A 19,401-nucleotide genomic window follows, 5' to 3' on the forward strand; every position below is an offset into this window, starting at 1 on the left:
CTAGAAATCTGATTGTAGAAGGGGCTAAGAGAATGCCTGAGCATCTGAGACTAGTTCAGCATTTTCTCAAGCAACCAGCTGCATGCATAGGTTCCCCCCCCACCCCTTCATTATTTACTACATTGAGACAGGCAACAACCCACTTTTGGCAGTCCTCCCTGAAGATGGCATCCTAGAGGTGTATTTTTATGCAGTCCCTTGGATACAAGTAACTTTTCCCTTTAAGAAAAGTAAAGACATGGTACAAAAAAAAATTTATAAAAAAAAGAGGCAATATCCCTGCTTTCAGACCTTATGACAAAAAAGGGGGGAATCAAGAACACAATGAGTTTATTTAGAGAGTTGCACAAAACAGGATAAATTAAGACCACTTTGAATGTTCTGCCTGGTACAGAATAAACTCTGTCACATCACCATTTAGGAAATCCTTTACAGATGTACCAACTGGTCAGGGAATCTCTTGAGAACAGATAGAGATTCCTGGGCTAACCTATTAAATTCTGTTCCTTCATTATAAATAATCCTGTCAATTCAAGCATTCTCTGTATCAAGAATGCCTAGTACTTTAAAAAAAAAGCAGGGTTTTTTTTTGTTTTTAACTGACTAGTCTTTTTTTGTTGTTAACCACTTTTCACATTCTCCATATCTGAAAACGTAGCCAACTGCATGAAGTTGGGCTCTGTTCAAAAATACACACAAACCCATTTACTACAATAGATTTATATCACATACTAGAAAGGCAGGATTGCGTACTGTATTACTCCAGGGTATTTTTCATTTATTTCCAAAACATTCTAGCTTTAAAGTACAGATTATCTTTTGTTCAAACCTGACTTGCCAACAGGGACCACAAGTCTACTGAAATGCATCTGTAGTTAATGAAAGCTCTCCCTAACAGTGAAGTTAGATTTTGACTCAAAGCTTTTCTGCAGGTCTCCTCAACTTTCCTCTCTGCTTCTAGCAGGCTGTTGTGATACATTGTGACTTCCCACAGTGGGTATTAAGTGAGTTAATTCAAAGGAGCTGAAACCTCATTGATCCTAATTGAAAGCAATACACCCAACCAAATACTTTTCTACCCCATCTGCTCTGGCCTGCCACCAGCTATTCAATACAAGAGAATTAATAGTTTCAGATATTCTAACGGACCCAATAAAGGCACTCATTTAAGCAAGGCTGCATTAACAAAGTGAAAAAACAAGAGCAAAATGGGTTCAAATGGAGCATTTTACTCCTAGTTGGCTTTAACAAAGCTGAATAAGGCTTATTCTGACTTTTTATGTGCAAGACTTGATAAACTGAATGAGAAGGCACTCAATGATCAGTCAACGAGCATTGATGAATGGTCATTAGGACCCCCCTGATCTTAGGGTAGACCCTTCCACAAAGTGGCATACCAGCTTGAAAGGGCGGACTCACTAATGTCCAGATTTCCCCGCTTGCTTGTTCTACTCTCACTTTCAGACCACTGGCCACCAAATGAGGCTGACATATTGGAAAATAATCATTTATGGGCGAGTGGTAAAAAATAAAATGGAGGCATTAGCTCTGCTTTCAAATTCAAATCTGCTAGTTTTGTCAGACCCCAAAGGTTGTGATTTTCCACCCAGCTGGAAGCTATTAGTGTTTTCTTAAGGCATCTACTGACAGGGCAAACCCACCTAATGTGTACTCACACATCGGGCTAGGCAAGATGGACCTCTCCTCTGGATGGCTTCCTAACCTCCTATCATTCTGACAGTCAATTAAATAGATACAGCAACTAATAAAAACGTATGTTAACTTGTTTCTGCTCCTGAAAGACATCTAAAAAGTGTACTTAGGAAACTGAATAACATATTGACTCCTGGCAACAGAAATAAATCCAGTTATACCTTATCCACAGGATAAAACAAAATGGCCTAGATATGAGTTAACAAAAATCAAAGAACACCAACCCCTAGGAGAGTCAAGGAGCACAGCGAAAAACCTTTTTTATTCAAAGTTCATTAAAATATTGAAGTGTACTATGAGAACATTTTAGTTGTAAATCCTTTCCACATAAGTCAGATGTAAAATCGAGAGACCATAATCGTGCTATTTTCCCTAAATTATTTCCTCAGGTATCTATCTATCTGTTCTGTGGCTTCTCAACTGTTCACAAGGACCTTAAGTTACATGACAAAGAACAGGAGGCAAGATAACTATCTCAAGTATTTGGAGGGTGTATAAACACTACTATGGGGGCCAAAGGGTTATTTAGGGAAGTCCAAGAAGTCCAAAGTACAAGTAAATCAAGTAAAGAGAAAAGAGGCAGCATAGAGAAAGGGTTTTTTTAATAGGTGAGTCCTACCACAACAACACAGAAGCCAAGTAGCTCCAGTCTATAGTCATTTGCAACTAGACTTGCCCAAGCCCTTGACAATAAGGTATCCTGTGGAGAACAATTGCCTATGTCTAGGAAGGAAGCCTAGTCTACCAGAGAAAGTGGCTAAGTCAGAAGTCATGATCCTTAGGCTTACCTATCACTTCTATGAAACTAAAAGCTTCAAGATTCCAGTCCATCTGGAATGTGACCCCCCTTCTCTCCTTCATCAAAAATGAGCAAATCATGTGCCCTCAAACTGAAATTTCAAGATATAGGAAGTAAAACCTTAAAACAGGAAATAATCAACTAGGCTGATATACCAGACAGTCTACGTGGTTTTTTATTTCTTTCTACAGAATATTATTTTTATAAACATACAAATAATTGTTCAAGTGCTATAACTCTTTTTATAATTCTCTGAAAAAGTGAAGATGCTATTAACCAACACATTTGGCACCTCCATCATTCTGTCAAAGAGTTCAGTTCAGGATTTGTCAAATATCTGCTGAAAGTGCTAATCTGTGTTCACGGTTCCTGGGATTTTTTTAATTTTTTAATTGTCTTGGTGGAAAACTATTCAAAATGGTTCATTTTCACCAGCTATAACTCTGGTTATCATTACCCAGTATTCTACAGAAAGCTGATGTTTTGGGAAGGCATATTAAAAGGGAAGCAGAAACTTGTATCTCCAGGATAAATTACAGCTTCTCAATAGGCACTTTAAATCTCATCATACTGTTAAACCAAGACCACATTTTAAAAGAACTAAGGGAAGATGAAAGTATTTTGGGATTCTAAATGTAAAATGCTTGCTTATTTACCTGGGGGGGTTGCTACCAAGCTCTTTTGCAGAACCTTCTCTTTAATGCCCCCCCAACCAAAATCTTCCCCTCTGCACCCACACAAAATTTAACTTTCATCTTATAGCATATGCATGAATAAGAATCTATCTAACTGATCATTTGTATACTTAATTTTTCTTCCATTTTTCATACCGATATCCATCAGGTTAATATGGGAGAATCAGTAACTACCCATATTTTATTCATTTGAGAGAGACTGTAACATTCTCTTGAAAACCTTTGTTTCCACATCCCCACCTCCCCATTCTTACTGCTGGCCAGTTAGTTTTTGTTAAAACGCAGGGGTGATGGCGTATGCTCCAATGAACTTTCCCTCCTCTCAGCAGCAGAGACAAAAACCGGCAGCCCTGCTCTGAGCTGGCTGCCATCTGGACAGCTTTCTCTCAAAGCCCACCCCACACCACACTGCAGGCAAAATTGGAGGGCTCCAGAGCTCTGTGGGGCTATTCAGGACATACCAATTTCACATTTTCTGCTTGTACGCTTGCAACAATAAATGCTAATGAGGACTATGAATGACAATTTTAAAGACAATAAAAAGGTCTCCAAATCCCTTGCATATGGAGGCACTGTTTTCAAAACTTCACCTTCTGTTGAGTTGTTACAGTCTAAAGGAGGCAATGAGATGATCAAAGTAGAACTGAGTCCTTAAGATTTCCAAAGAAAGCCATCTTCATAAGCTCAGTAAACAGTAGACTTTACCCATGTACAGAATCACAAATGCATCACACGTTTTATCATCACCCCACAAAAATGAAGTTTATTACAAGTTGCCACTAATTATTGTGTGTATACCAAAAAGAGAGCTTACTTAGCAACTCTGGTTTCATTCACAGGCTAGCCTAAAAGCTAAACAGTTAAACAGAATTTATTATTTTTATGGAACTTTAGAAAACAAACTATGATGTTTATTCTTATTCAATAATAGCCTACCAAAAAATTTTGTTCAAACTAAAAATAGACAAAAGATGTATAAATGTGGAGGGTTGCCTAAGTTAGAATTATAGCCCCCACAAAAAAATAAATGAAAGTTTCATCTGCCTCTACATAGTTTAAGAACGGCTAGAATCTCCTTATTAAAATGGATTAAAACACTTTCAACAAAATCCACCAGGTGGAGCAAATACACAGCGATACAAATCCCTGCATTTCTTGATCACATTCTTTTGCAGAACGCTTATTTTCCTTTAACAAACTCCCTTTTGCTCATTCCACTTTACAAATTAACACAATCCACACAATAATGTGCCACGCTGACATACAAAATCTAAGTTCACTAAAATACAATTTTGAGTTACACTGGATTTTATACAACTAAAAATCTCATTACAGAACTGCTTCATTTGTCAAAAATCACACCCAACACTGTGATTTAAACCTGGTATAATTCTAGATTTAAACTATACTCTGACTCAGACTAGATACAAAATAAAATGGAATGTGATGTTGCATTACTATATGTCTTGGAACACCTGGGGATGTGATTAAAATGTGTCCATCTTGATTTAATGGCCTCACCTCTGTGGTTTATTTCAAGTGTACCAGAATCAAAAGGCAGCAGCCTGGGGCTTTTGGTTAGAGGACCTGGGTGCCAGTGCCACCTCCTACCCTGTTGCAGTGGAGGGTCCTCAGTCAAGTTCCTTAAACTCTTTGAGCCTCATTTCTTTCATCTGTAAAATAGGAATAATGCTACCACTAAAAAAAGGCATTTGTGAGCTATTATTTTAGTCAAGGTGTTTCAAAAACTATACTTCGTGTACAGCTAACCCACAGAATTAAAACTTCCTAATATTCTAAATTTGCTTATTATAGGTATCTTTAATCAGGTGTTGGAGACATTATGATGCTTCTCTCACAACATCCTGGTGCTTTAAATTACGTTTCTCAGTCCCTCCCCCATATCTTGTACCCTATTTATAATTGGCACAAGTCTGCTGTTACTGATGGGATGTAGTTTCTTTGTTCAACTCCCTTCTGGATTCTTTTTCTCCTCCCCTCCCCTCTTCTTTCCAGGTCTCCATTTTTTTAAGACCTTGCCATTTTGTTCACTTACTTATTTTTTCATTCATCCAATGCGTAGATCTGAACACCTAGCATGTGCTAGATGCCATTTTTTCCCTTGTTAATTTCTACCCTTTTACCAGTTCCTCATTCCTTCAATCCACATTCTTCTCCATCCACTTTCCAAAGTCCTGTGCTCTTCCCACATTAGATACTGCATTCACTGCCAAGGCCTAATGCTACAAATGGTGTTAATGCTGTCCATTTTGGGGAAGTGCTATCTGGATTCAAAGACCAGGACCAAGACTAGTTTAAAATGTACCAGTGGGAGAATGCCAGTCCTGGTGGAAGAATAGTTGGGAACACTGACAGCAGGCTTAATGTAATTGTTCATGGGTTTTTCTTTCCCCCTCTTTCATATTTACACTGATGTTAAAAAGAAAAATAATCCAAAGGAATGCAGCAGGCTGAGACATAAATAAACATGCATATCCCCAGGCATATGCATCATAACACTTACGGCAAAACTACATTATGCTTCAGCCTAATAGATCATGGTGATACCAATTGCATCACATGACTCTCCTTCCACTTATTTAAATGATCATGCACATTTTTGCCAGTCAAGTAAGGAAATGCACTAAATATCTGTAATTCCCCTACAAATATAACATGAGGAAAATACCATTTTCATATAATCCTTACAAATTTCTTAGAAAAGCTCTTTCAAAGTGGTCGAATTAGTTCTTCTAAGCTGGGGCTACACAACATAGAAAGTGTAAATATATCTCATTACATACATGTAACTCCTATTAACATTAACCAGAATTATGTAAGCACCCTTCCTAAAGAAGTAGTTTGAAAAAGTAGATCATATGTAGCCATAACTTCAACCTTCCATCCCCTCATCCTCCATAGCCCATCACCTACACAGCAAAACAAAGCGCCTGTAGAATTTCAGCTTGATTAAAAAAAAAACAACTCACACTCACTAGATCTCTGTAAAAGATATTTTGATACAACCTTCCTCAAACATTTCTCTTAATAGCTGTCATATCTCTTCAAAATGACTACCTATCTCTCACATCCTCAGAGGTCCTTCCCTGGCCCCTTTCCATGAAATCAAAGTTGTTATGTACACCTGATGACAAAGGTAAATAATCACATTCCAAATCCAAGAGGATACATAATTTTAAAAGTTACGGCCCCATAAGATGTCTATTTTGCACAAACAGGTCTGGGGCAAGACCTCAAATGAGATCAATTACATTTACAAGTTTTAAAGATTTCACTTTGGGTTTTCAACAGTGTGGTTACCATTGAGCTGTGTCCCCACCTACAAGCTAAATTGTTACATGAACTGGGACATCGGAAGCACAGCAAAGTAACACCAGAAATCCAACAGTTAATGTTTGTTGTTACTGGTATACGTAGTGTTGTATACCAATGCCAGAATTTTTGGAGAGAATACTGAAAAGTGCCAAAGAGAGTGTGTGTGTGTGTGTGTGTGTGTGTGTGTGTGTGTGTGTGTGTGTGTGTGTTTAAATCTGTCTTAAAACAACAACAAAAAAAAACTAAGTGTGTCTCTCAATGTAGTCCAGGCTGGGAGACTAGCAAACAGTGCTGGCAGGAACCTCAAATTCCTGACCAAACCCTCTTCTACACAATGCCTTGTGAATGAAAGGAACCCAGGCCCTGTAGAGATAGCCTGCTGTCAGGAACCAGACCCGACGTGGGTGGACAGACAGGGCTGGCCTTGCAGGATGTCAGAGCACCACACTGCTACCAGAGATACTGGGGTTTTCACATAGGCTCAGACTGGATGTTTTGCTCTTCAGGTAATTAAACAAGGAAGCAGGGCTGCTGTGTATGAGTCTGACCCCACTTGCAGAGGCTCCAGGGTTCTGAATATCAACTTCCTCTAGAACTGCCTGGAGCAACAACAAACATCTAAACTCTTCCCTTCCCCTCCCCCCCTTCTCCTCATTCTCTCCCTCCTCCTTTCCTAATACTAATCTCTGAAACAAATCCTCCCCAGAAAGACAGGCAATCTCATTGTGCAATATATGTATGTTAAAGTACAAAGAAAAACCTGACTCCTTGGCAGCAAAAAAGTCCATCACTAACTGTTTTTTCAGTCATGTTCGACTCTTCATGAGCACATTTGGGGTTTTCTTGGCAAAGATACTGGAGTGGTTTGCCATTTCCTTCTCCAGTAGATTAAGGCAAACTGAGAAGTGACTTGACCAGGGTCACACATCTAGTGTCTGACACCACATTTGAACTCAGGTCATCTTCCTTACTCACTCAAGCCAGATGCTCTACCCACTGCATCCCCTAAGCTGCCCTTAGCACTAACTACTAGCCCCTAAAATAGAAAAGCAAAAGAAATTAACATCTGTCCAGACTCCTATCAGTACTTTTTCTTTTAAACTAGATGGAGATATCTAGCTACATAGCTATCTCTAGATATAACATATATATATATATACACACACACAAAACTACAGCATACACACACACACACACACACACACATATATATATATACACACACACATATACAACTCTTTAACATATAGATGGGAGAGCAGCAGGGGAAATATGTGTGTGTTTCTTCTAAGACAACATTTGAACTTGGGAGTCAGGAAGACCTAGGTTCAAATCCTAATTAAATTACTAGCTCTGTGACCCTGGGCAAGTCACTTAACCTCTCTATATATCTATATGTAACAGATATATAGACACACATATATATGTGTGTATCTATATATGTAACATATACGTAAAAAAACTTTATACTATATATAGGTATGTGAATTGGAGAAGGAAATGGCAAACCACTCCAGTGTCTTTGCCAAGAAAACCCCAAATGAGGTCATGAGGAGTCAGTCAGGCACAATTTAACAACAATAACAAGTATGTAGATAGATAAAGCTCTCTAATTTAAAAGAAAAAGTACTCATAGGAATCTGGACAGACGTTAATTTCTTTGGCTTTTCTATTTTAGGGGCTAGTAGTGATGGGACTTTTTGCTGCCAAACTATATCTACTTACACATATCATACACATGTAGCTAGATATCAATGCAACATATAGACAATATGTAGATAAGCAGATGATAAGCTTATAAATGGTACAACAAATATGTTTAAAACTCACAATTTCATCAAGATGAGAAAAAGTTTCTCTATGATTTGGAAAGTGGTTTTCACAAAACTTAAAAGTACCCTTGCTCTCTCCCCTCCCCCTGGTTAGGATAAATATTAATTGATATTTATTTCTTTTATCCAAACTAGGATTTCCTCAGTACCAGAAGGCTCTAGCTATGGGAACTTCCTTCTACCAATGCAGATCTTGCAACTCTTTCTACAGCTCAGAGTCAGGGGCCTGTCAAAAATCACAAAGCCAGGTGTTCCTTCCTCGGTTGTCACCTGTAAAATGAAGGGTTTTAACTCAATGGCCTTTAAGGTCTCTGATGATACCATGGTCCCTCTTAACCATTATACCGTACCATCTTTTATACTAAACACCACCTCACCCTCTTCCCTAGAAATCCTCAATTTTTTTTTCCCCAAAAAAGCAATTTAGTCACAATGAACAGACTTTAGTACTCAAAATACTTCCTTTAAAAACAAAATACATATGACTGGCTATTTTCAGTTTTCAGAATGAAAATACTTTATTTACTCTGTGTAATTAAAACTTGATATGCTCCATTTTATTCTTTCGGAAAGCTTATCGTCATTAACTAAATTCCCAAAACACCTTTTGTAGTAATTTTCCTAAAATTCACCCCAAAGCACAGAAATGCCACTACCCAGTCAAGAAGTAAAGAGCTTTTTTAAAAAAAAACCATACTTGAAAGCAATGATTAGAAAACTATAATATATCCCTTCTTCATCTGAAAATCCAGAGTAAAATATTGGCTGAAAGAGAGACAGAGACCCAAAGAGAGAGGAATACAAAAGCCTGCCTGCTTGTCTGTGTTCAACACAAAGAACATTAAATGAAAACAACTGGCAGACTGCCAAATTCCTATAGAGGCAAAAAGATTCAAATAAATTGATTTCACGCATCACACTGACCTGGGATCAGTGTGCAGCGGTACAAGGCGCTCAAAGCTCCATGTGGGGTAAAGCCCATTAATGCTACCAGAGTCCTAGGATATAACCAAAAAAATATGAAAACTCAAAATCTCTCTGAAAAGAGAACTTTTGCTTGAAGAAAATCACTTTCCCTCTATCCTTAATACAGAAATCAATATTTGTGGCAGAACAGCCTTATCATCTAAAGTTACCCAAATAAAATGTCATTCCTTTTTTTTATTACGTCTAACTTAAAACATACACTGTGTGTGCAGATGGATACCATATGAATGCCACATGAGAGATATTTGTATGTATATGTATGTACAGGCAATTTTAAGACAATAGGCTAAAAAAATCCATATTTCTCTATGATTCTTTCTTCCTCTGCTATTTTCTTTCCATGTTTTTTGTATAGATTATGGGCTTTCTTTTCTTTGGACTAAAAAAGCTGGATTCCTGCCAAGTATTTCTTATTGGCTCCAAAAGGAAGCTCAACAGAATGGTTACCACTCAAACATATTCTAAATCTGCCTGGCCCAATCTATAAAGGTTCTTATAGTAGAATTAAAACAAAAACAAAAAACCCTGTCCCCTAATGGGACCAAGTAATATGCAGACTCTAGCTTCAATGACATCAAGGTTTGAGTGCAGCTGGGTTTGCGCCTACAATTTCCCCTCTCCCCCACCCCAACCCACCCTTCTCCCCGACCCCATATTCCACTTTACCACTATCTGGTGACCACTACACAGGAAACTGGGCATCTAGCTAAAGGGTGAAATTTTTCATCCTGGCTAAACTTCTTCTATACTGTCTTCAGGCTATTCTCAAACCTCCAGCCCCAGGTTTCCATATTTATAGAGCTCCTATCTTTTTTCTACTGCTAAATTACAGTTCCAGTCTCCCTTAATCTTGTGCCTTCCCTCTGAAATTATCCTCAATTCATACTGTGTATATTTGTTTACAAACAGTTATTTGTATGTTGCCTCCCCCATTAGCCTGTGAGCTCCTTCAGAGCAGAGGCAGTTTGGGGGTTTCTTTGTACCCCAGGGCTTAACCCAGTGACTGGCACATATTAGATGCTTAATAAATGTTAGCTGACTGTCTGAGTAAGAGAATGTGCTAAAGTGGGGGGTTTGGGGTGTCTATAGGTTTGAACTGTGGATTTATGTTTAACAAGTCTAAATCCTGAAAAATGGAAAGGAGAAAGACAGAAAAAGTGGGAGGAGGGTAGTAGAGGGAAAAAGAGAGAGGGAAGAGATACAGCGAGATTCTCTCTTTAAAAATTACCACTGTAAATGAAGGAGAACATTATTTTAGATATTTTGAAGAGGTTCTTAAATTCAATTAATGATATGATTATTACTACACACACACACACACACACACACACTCACTCACTCCAGTAACTATCACTGGCACAGAGAGGAGGAGAGGAAGGGAATGAGATGAGATCAATATGTGATGCCTTAGGGAAAAAAATGGATCTGGGAATTCAATATTTGCATAATACACCAAATAACCCACGTGTATTATGATGTCTGTTCTTGTCATCCATCTTTGCTTTTCATTAAAGATCTCCCATGCTGCAATCAAGTTCACTGCCAGCAGGCCACAGGTGTTCACCACATGAGCAGATGAAGCGGTGATATTGATGGGGAGGGGGTAAGGAAAGAGGAGAGGGCAGTGAGGATGGCTCTCTAGAAATACAACACATTTATCCAAGGTGCACTTATGCATCTGTTACCCCCTTTCTTTTTTAATTTTTAATTAACACCTTGGATGTATTTTCGCACATAAATAAGCGCTGCCCTTAGAGTTCACAGAAGAAAGGAAGAAAATATGAAATACACATTTAGTATCCAGAGCTTCCCCTGTAGTAGGACTTAGGTAAGTAATCCCTAGTGATTTTTTCTTTCCCTTAAAAGAAACATTTTTGTCTCTTTTCTTCTAATTATAATACTTTCCATTTATTTATATTAACCACTTTACAAAGCTTCTCTTAATTACCTTAATTGATCGCCAGCAGCCCTGTGAGGTAGAGTACAAGTAATATTATTTCCATTTTACAGATGAAAAACTAAGGCTTAAGCAATTTGCCCACATGAATAGTAAAATGAAGAGCCAACAAGACTCAAAAGTGGATGTTAAGAATCCCAGGTCAACGTTCTTTCCAAACCCTCCTACCTCCCAAACAACCTTCTCTTAGAACTTGTAGACCAAAAATCTAACAGCAAAACTGTAGTCCATTAAAAAAAAACACCACAAATTTTATGTAACAGATCACAAAGACCAGAAGGTAAGTGACCAGCACATTTGTGCAACAGAATTCATGAATAAAGGAACCCCCTCCAAAGATTCTAACATCAGAATAAAAGTTCACTTTTCTCCGAAGGGATTAAAAAGCACCCCAAACCAGCCCTCTCACCACACCACTCACTCTCCTACAGCAACAACAAAAACAAATAGCAAAATAGCAAAAAGAAATGCGGCTATAATGACCACAAATCAAAATGCCATTGGTAGCAAAGGGGGCAAACAGTATTCCCTGCTTTCTATTTCAAAAGGCAATGGAGTCAGTGGGACATTCCTTCTACCCTGCTTTCTCAACACAGAGCTTCTAAATCCCTTTCCTGGTCACTAGTGACAAGCACCAACCAAGATGTACTTACTTTTCCACCATACTTTGCCCAACTGCAAGTTCCCTCCACTCATCTTTGTCATTCTGTACAACTTCACTATTCTTTAAACATGGAAAGGGGTTCTCATGTTGACCCGTCTCGAGTCTGCCCCTTAGTTCTATGGACCCATTTTGTTTTTAAACATGAAAACTTTTAAAGAAGCCTCTTGCCAAGTACTTTTTGCCTTCATTTCTACTTACACTGGCCAAAGCAGCTGCCCAGACTACTGCTGGTGTATGGACCTCTTATAGTTCCTAGGAGAGTGCTATGCCTAGCAAGTTATCCTACAGTTCATGACATTCACCCACGCATGTAGTTCATTTTGAGAAAATAAAAACATTTTTAAAATGGAAAACCACTTTGTTTTTCCCCTATTTAGACAACAAACTGTTTGAGAAAACACCATCTACTAGTTACAATAAACACAGAAATCATGGCATAGTTTTTACTCGACTCAAGTGTTATTTAGCTCATAGCAGATGTATTATGAAACATGGCAATAAACACTCCAACAGGAAAATAGAAAGAAAAACTGGTACTTCATCATTTGATATCATCAGACCCAAAGCTATCACGGGTCCCACTACAGTACAGATGCACTAGAGAACCACACAGCCCTTTAGAAAAACCCCACCCCCACCAACACCACCATTATTAAAAGTTAAATACTACAGAAAAAAAAAATGTGGCAACCGAACTATGCATTTAAAGGAGCAATAAGGGAGGGGAAGGGGAAGAAGGGACAAAATGTAGTAAAAAAAAAAAATTCTTTACAGTCACAGTTTATGGGGAAAAGAAAGCAAAGAATAACTTTCTGGGATGTATGCATATTGCAAAATCAAAATATTTGTCTGTTCCTTACCTTGACAAAATTCAAAGTTCCCTTTTTTCCGGCAGTCACCTATTACTAAACTCAGTGCTCTCCAAGTGTTTCTTTTGACAGATATCATTCTCCACCAACCGATCTGCTAATTTCCTCTCCTTTTCTGACTGGGACAGATATTACGTTCACCAGCCCAGAGATCAATCTTTTCTATTGACAACAACAAAGGAAAAAAAAATGCATATCACATCCAGTCTGAAGCACTCACTCTATGCATGAAAACACTAAGCCATTTTAAAAAAAATAGCATCAGATAAATGCTGTCTTTCTAAAACAAAGTTACGCACAGTTTTACATATGGGAGCACTTTAAAAAATTGTTTACATTAATTTTTTTTTCAAAAAGCCTGCTTATTAATTCTTTACAATGCCTGAGGCAGAGTGTGACAATTAAGTGGACACACAATCTTTCCCTCTTTGGTCCTTCAATGGTTTTCTGAAGAGGTGTGGGCTGTAGTGTATATACTTTAAGAAAATTCTTTATACTTTACCTGTTTCAATAAAGGGATTAAATCATAAATAAGCCTTCCAATCTTACATTTTCTTTAGGTCATTCTTTGGGTAATAGATGTGACTGCTTTCTATTTTAATTCTCAGAAATTTACACACAGATGGCAGCTTTAAAAGAGGCTATCGCAATTCTTTCACTGCCTGGGATTTAGAAAATCACAAGTTCATAGATTTAGAGAGCAGCTAGCAACCCTTCGAGGCCAAATCTTCCCTTTTACAGAAGAACTGAGGCCCAGAGAGGTTGATTTGCCCAAGGTCACAGAGGCAGTCTAACAGTGCTGGGATCTAAACCCAGGTCCTCCAGACCCCCAAAGTCAGTGCTTCCTCCCACAGCATGATGCTGCCACTGTTTAACTGTAATAGCTATTACCCAAGAAAGTTAAAAAACAAGCAGCAATGATCAAACAGTGATTTACCAATACACAGGCATGCCTTACACAACAGAAGTCACAGACAAAATTGCTTGTTTGTTTGTTGAAAGAATGTGGCTAGCACAGAAGTAATGGTGAATTATAATGCCACACACATTTCTCTGGCCAGGTCTATTATGTTCACTACTTCAGTTTATTTTTATTTCAACCAACAAAAACAAGCAACAACCGAAAAAATAGTTTTGTTTCCCTTGTTCAGTATGACCATGTAGGAGTATCACTTGAGGAATTAACTCTGAGATAGAACCTATGAAGATAGGAGATACTCAAATAATAATACTGAATGAAAAGTGAATATATAGATGTTAAATTTCTGGTCAGTGAAAAATGGAAAACATATAAACATTGTCTGCTTTGACACTTATTAGCTGCCTGATCATGACAGGCCAAGTCACTCAGCCCCTCTGACCATCAGTTGCCTTTCCTGAAAAGTGAGGCTAGAAAGGTAACCTGAGTCAGAAAAATGGGTTCAAGTCCTGCTCTTAACCCCATACTGCTTCATGGAAACTCTGGGTCACTTGTCCCACCTCTCCATATCCCCATATAACTCTCTAAAAATTGCAGAGAAGGTGAACGCATGCATTATTAGTTCAGCAGTTTCCTCACTGAAATGTCCCTACGTCAATGGAGTCGAAGGGATGCACTTATTCACTGGTCCTCATAATTACTACTATTATTATTTTCCAAAATTATTATTCCCTGGTGGTACATTATATGTCACATCCTTGCAGAAAGATGTTTCCCTCTAAGACAAACCAAATCCCTATGTATTCCTTATCATTAACATGCTATGCTATACAATTGAGCATTTAGTAAGCAAACACCAAACATTTATTAAGCGCTTACAATGTGCCAGGTACTGTATTTATTTTTCTTTATGTTGATGATTAAACAGACAGTCCTTGGGGAGAAGTACAATTCTCATACTGAATCATAATTCAATTCAAGCTTTGGAAGGTTCTAAAGCAAGCTGGAAAGGCTGTGAGTACAGTTCCAGGGACAGGCAGCATTTGTTCTTCCTGGACCAGACCCACTTAATTCAGAGAGGCTCATTACCAGTAAATTGGCCACTAGGTGATGCATTTTTTGACCACAGAAACCCATGAAATAGAAGTATCATTAGTAATAAATATCACTGTTTCTACAAGAACAATTACTACAGGTCATCATCAGTGAGGACTTGGAAACACTTACTTAGTGTTTTTAATTGGAAACAACAATTTGGATCTTTTATTTAGCTAAAACTATTCCAAGAAGAAAAAAGAAAATTCTCAATCACAATGGGTTTGTACTCCAACAAGCCCATCAAATTATCTCAAAGAATCTGATAATGATGATGCTTAATTGTTTTTGTTTGGGAGAAATACCCCAACCCAGAATATACAAAAAAGGGAAAGTACAAATTCGAAGCACCTAATACTATGCTCCTTTCAAATGCCAATTTCTCTGCCTACTAATAACTAGCCACACCTCTTTACCCATATTTAGAGTCTTTTAAATGTTGTATGTCAAGCTATATGTATAAAAATTGACATTGGCAAAATTTAAAATCACTCCAAAGTGAATACAACTGCTATGGTTTACTGAATTTTAAATAAGAGTATTTTCTTAGAATAAGAAATTAATTAGCTAGGAGTAAACACAGTTTGATCTTTTAAAATTAAAAACATATGGGGGAGGAAGAGCTTGAAAATTCTTTAATGAGTTGTTTTAATATAATTTTCTAAAAAACTGCCAGTCACTAAAATGTCCAGAATTTCAAAAATGACCCCTCCAAAGAATCTCTTGCACGACTTCCATGTACAGTTCTAAGAATTACTATTACTTTTAAAAACCAAATAATAACTATATCACATTCAGTGACCTTTCAAACTATAAACATCTATTAGATATATGCCAACCTTAAACTTCTAGGATGATTTTAATCCCAAAAATTCCTTGTTTTTCATCTAAACTTACCTTCAATTATATGTCAGCATGTTCTCAACAGAAATAAGGTATTTTTCTTACAACTCCTACTTCAGTATGGCTTATATAGATATATATATATTTTTCTGTGAAGTAAACTAAAATGTTTTTCTAATTATAGATTTGCCTTAAAACCTGCTTCTCAAATCAAGAACATTCCCCCATATATAATAAGGTTTCTATTATATATATATGTGTGTGTATGTGTGCAAAAACACAAATATACCTATATATGCATATTGTTGTTATAGTTTCAGTTGTGTCTTACTCTTCATGACTATGTGGGGTTTTCTTGACAGCTTCATTTAACAGTGAGTGAGAAAGAGAGAGAGAGAGAGAGAGAGAGAGAGAGAGAGAGAATGTGTGTGTGTGTGTGTGTGTGTGTGTGTGTGTGTGTGTGTGTGTGTGTGTTCTGTAAAACTCAATCTCTTCTATGCAAGTTTTAAAAGAGTTTCAGCTTGCAAAGGGTTAGAAGCTGGAAGGGACCTCAGAAGTCATCCAATTCAGCTGGTACCTGACCAACATAATGGAAATCATGATGTAATGAGAATCATAAAATTTAGGGCACAAGCTTTAAGCCTAAAAAAAAAAACAACTTTAGTACATTAGGTCAAAGACTTATTTCTACTACCTTGAAACTCTCTTTGAGTTTATCACTGAACTTCCCATCTGCGTCTTCATTTATAATACCTATGTGAATTGGGTATTTTGTATTCTCTGGAATCCCACTGGTACTCAAATACAATATTCCCAAACCCTTAAATAACAGGTAGTTTGAAAGCACCATACTATGCTGATTTAAACCAAATCCAAGATTCCAGCCCCACAACCAGCACACTTTGTATTCAAAAGAGCCCATTTCATGAATCTATGTAAAAATTAGCTTCTTTAGAAATTTCAGTTGGATGTTATTAAGATGAATGATGAGGGAGTTCATTTTATTAGATTTTGTAAAGCATGAACCTTAGTACTGGCAAAAAAGTCTAAAGTAACACAAACAATAACAAGTAACATGAAAAAGGCCCACGTGAGTATTTTCATCCTGTCCTCTAGGTACTCTGCCATGTTCAAATGATACATATCTTTGCATCCAAAATAAGAGTCTTGGATGACCTCTGCTCCTCCCACCCAATTTGTAAAACCTTCTTACTACAGTGTACTCTCAGGATGGTTTCAAAAGCTATACTTCACTCACAGTAGAGCATCTCAACAATTTGTAGTTCTACAAGAGCATTATTAAAAAAAAAAGGCTCAGCATGTTGTATTGCCATGGAAATTGTGGAAAACATACATTCCCAAACAAATATTACTTTTTCTCAATGGTATGAAGTAATGAAAACCACATGTGTAAATCTGCGATCCGTGCAGTAGTTCAAGCTGCAGCTGATCAAAAATACAGAAAGTGAACTCTGCTATATAAAGGATTCTTGTTACAGAAATATAATGTGAAAACCAGATGCCGACAGAAAACCTTAATCACAGATGGGAATGTAATCACTGGCATACAGAATACTTTTTTGATCAATCTTAACCATATGCGCGATGTATTTATTTTCTAAGGAATGCAATAACTGGAGAGAACCTTCCATTTGAATTCGGTTAACCTCATATTTATAATGCTTTTATCTTACTCCCACATCCCTCCAATGTATACGCTGAGCCAAGGTTTTAAAAGAAGAGTCGCTGGCCTTGGCAAATCATTCTTGTATCAGTTTATCTTTCAAAAATTTAATAGGATGTAAAGACTACACATATCAGAGTCAACCTCAAAAGAAATCAAATGCAGTTACCCATTACTGTATTTCTCAATCATTGCCAGGAATCCCTTCACTGCCTAAACACATTTCTCAAGAGAATTATACTTCCACTTGGGTCAATTTTTCCTTTGGTATATGATGCATAGTTATTCAAAAATCCAACATTAAACATACCTCTTATTTCTGTCAAGCTTAGTTGGAATCAAATCTTAACTAATTTCTCTTCTTCCCCTTAACTGAATTCTATCAATTCAAAAGCGTCCCTCTTCATAAATGAAAATAGGATTTTTTTCTGTTTCTAGATACAGCAGAAGTGAAACAGGACTGGCTAGAAAACTATCAAATAACAGCAATAGTAATAAATAATAATGCCATTTTATATTTGTAAAGTGTTTGATAGGTTTTCAAAGCTATCTCCCATATATTAGCTCACTTGTGTGACAGGCTCTCCAAAGTCACTCCCTGATAGGGGACTAATAAACTTTCAAATCAGATAGGGTGGTTTGGGAGTCAGAGGATCCTTTTACAGGGATCGCTTTTTGCATGAAAACACTAAACTTACCACTAGGAGGTGAATTTGGTAGGAATGGAAACAGAGGTCTATTTTCAAAGACTATCTAAACGGGATGGTGATACTCTATTTGTATAAAATAATTTGGCTTACAAACAGCTTTCAGTTTGAAAATAATAAAAAAAATTCTCCCTGTTCTCTATGAGGCACTTAAGAATGCCTGACAACCCTAACCTTCATAAACCTACTCTTTTCCTGACTTCTTAGCCAAACCCTGGTCTCCCATCCTTACTCCCCAATGACTGTCCTTTATCAACACGTGGACCTTCCCCAAGGTTTTGTCCTTGGACCTCCTCTCTTCTCCTTACATTCTCACCTTTGGCTATCTCAAACATTCATTTCTTCCATTATTTCCTCTGTGGATGGCTTCCAAAGCTGTTTCCCATCCTGACCTCTCCCCTAGGAATGCCAGTTCCAATTTCTAGAACTGAAAGGGACTTTCTAGAAAGGTCAAGGGATTTGCCCAAGTAGGAAAGCTGAGATTTGAATTCAACTTTCTCTGACTCTAAAAAGAGCACTCCTTAAAAACCACTTCGAAAAACTTTCACAGCACCCTATCTTGGCATATTGCCTAGAATACTGGGCCTGGAGTACGGAGATCATAGGTCCAAATCCTGCCTTTTAAGTCTTACTAATTATGTAACATTACTCCTAGCAAATCATTCAACCTCTCCAAAAGTCAGTTTCCTCACCAGTAAAAGTGAAATACCTATAATAACAGGTTAAGCAACTTACTCGTTGATAAAAAGGTTTTGCAAACTTTAAAGGGCCAAATAAACATCTGCTATTGTTGTTAATGTTAGCCTAACATTCTTGTTCCAGCTAAGCTTTCCAGCAACTCGGTCTCCACAACTCAGTCCCAGAGACTGTTCCAGTCTATCTCTTACCATTCTTCTCTAGACCAAATGCCCAGTCTAATTTAACTGTCCTGGTCACCATCTCTAAAAATCTACTTTGTATTTTATCCTTCTGCATCATGACCTATCCCATCCCCTTAAAATGCATCCACCTCCCCCATATCTACATATCACACTTTGACAAAAGCCTAGCTCCACGTCCCATCTCCTCTATGGAGTTATCCCTAATATACCCTAACCAGATAAGATCTTTCCTCTCCTGTGAGCATCTTATAGCATTTATATACCCTTTGCTACTTTTTATTTGATTCTATATTGCCTTTTACTATAGTTATTTTTGCACCTGTCATCTCCTTAAGTAGGCTGCAATTTACTGAAGGACTGTATACCATCTATCTCAATCCTGTCCCATTCCCCTCTATTCCTCCTCTCTCCTCAGTGTCA

General features: G+C 37.5%; 1 protein-coding gene across 2 annotated transcripts in view; it reads right to left on the minus strand.

Annotated features, from left to right (window-relative positions):
• Positions 1 to 19,401, minus strand: part of RUNX1T1 (RUNX1 partner transcriptional co-repressor 1) — a 177,029-nt gene that overhangs the window by 128,898 nt on the left and 28,730 nt on the right. Inside the window, exon 2 of one of the 2 annotated variants that reach the window (XM_020972871.2) lies at positions 12,844 to 13,014. The exons of the other annotated variant lie outside the window; for it this stretch is intronic. Within the exon in view, the coding sequence (XP_020828530.1) occupies positions 12,844 to 12,931 (88 nt within the window). The 5' untranslated portion in view covers positions 12,932 to 13,014. The remainder of the gene's footprint in view (positions 1 to 12,843; positions 13,015 to 19,401) is intronic. 2 annotated transcript variants of the gene reach the window in all.

The sequence above is a fragment of the Phascolarctos cinereus genome, unplaced genomic scaffold (genome assembly GCF_003287225.1).
Source record: "Phascolarctos cinereus isolate Bilbo 61053 unplaced genomic scaffold, phaCin_HiC Scaffold_4;HRSCAF=312, whole genome shotgun sequence".
NCBI lineage: Eukaryota > Metazoa > Chordata > Mammalia > Diprotodontia > Phascolarctidae > Phascolarctos > Phascolarctos cinereus.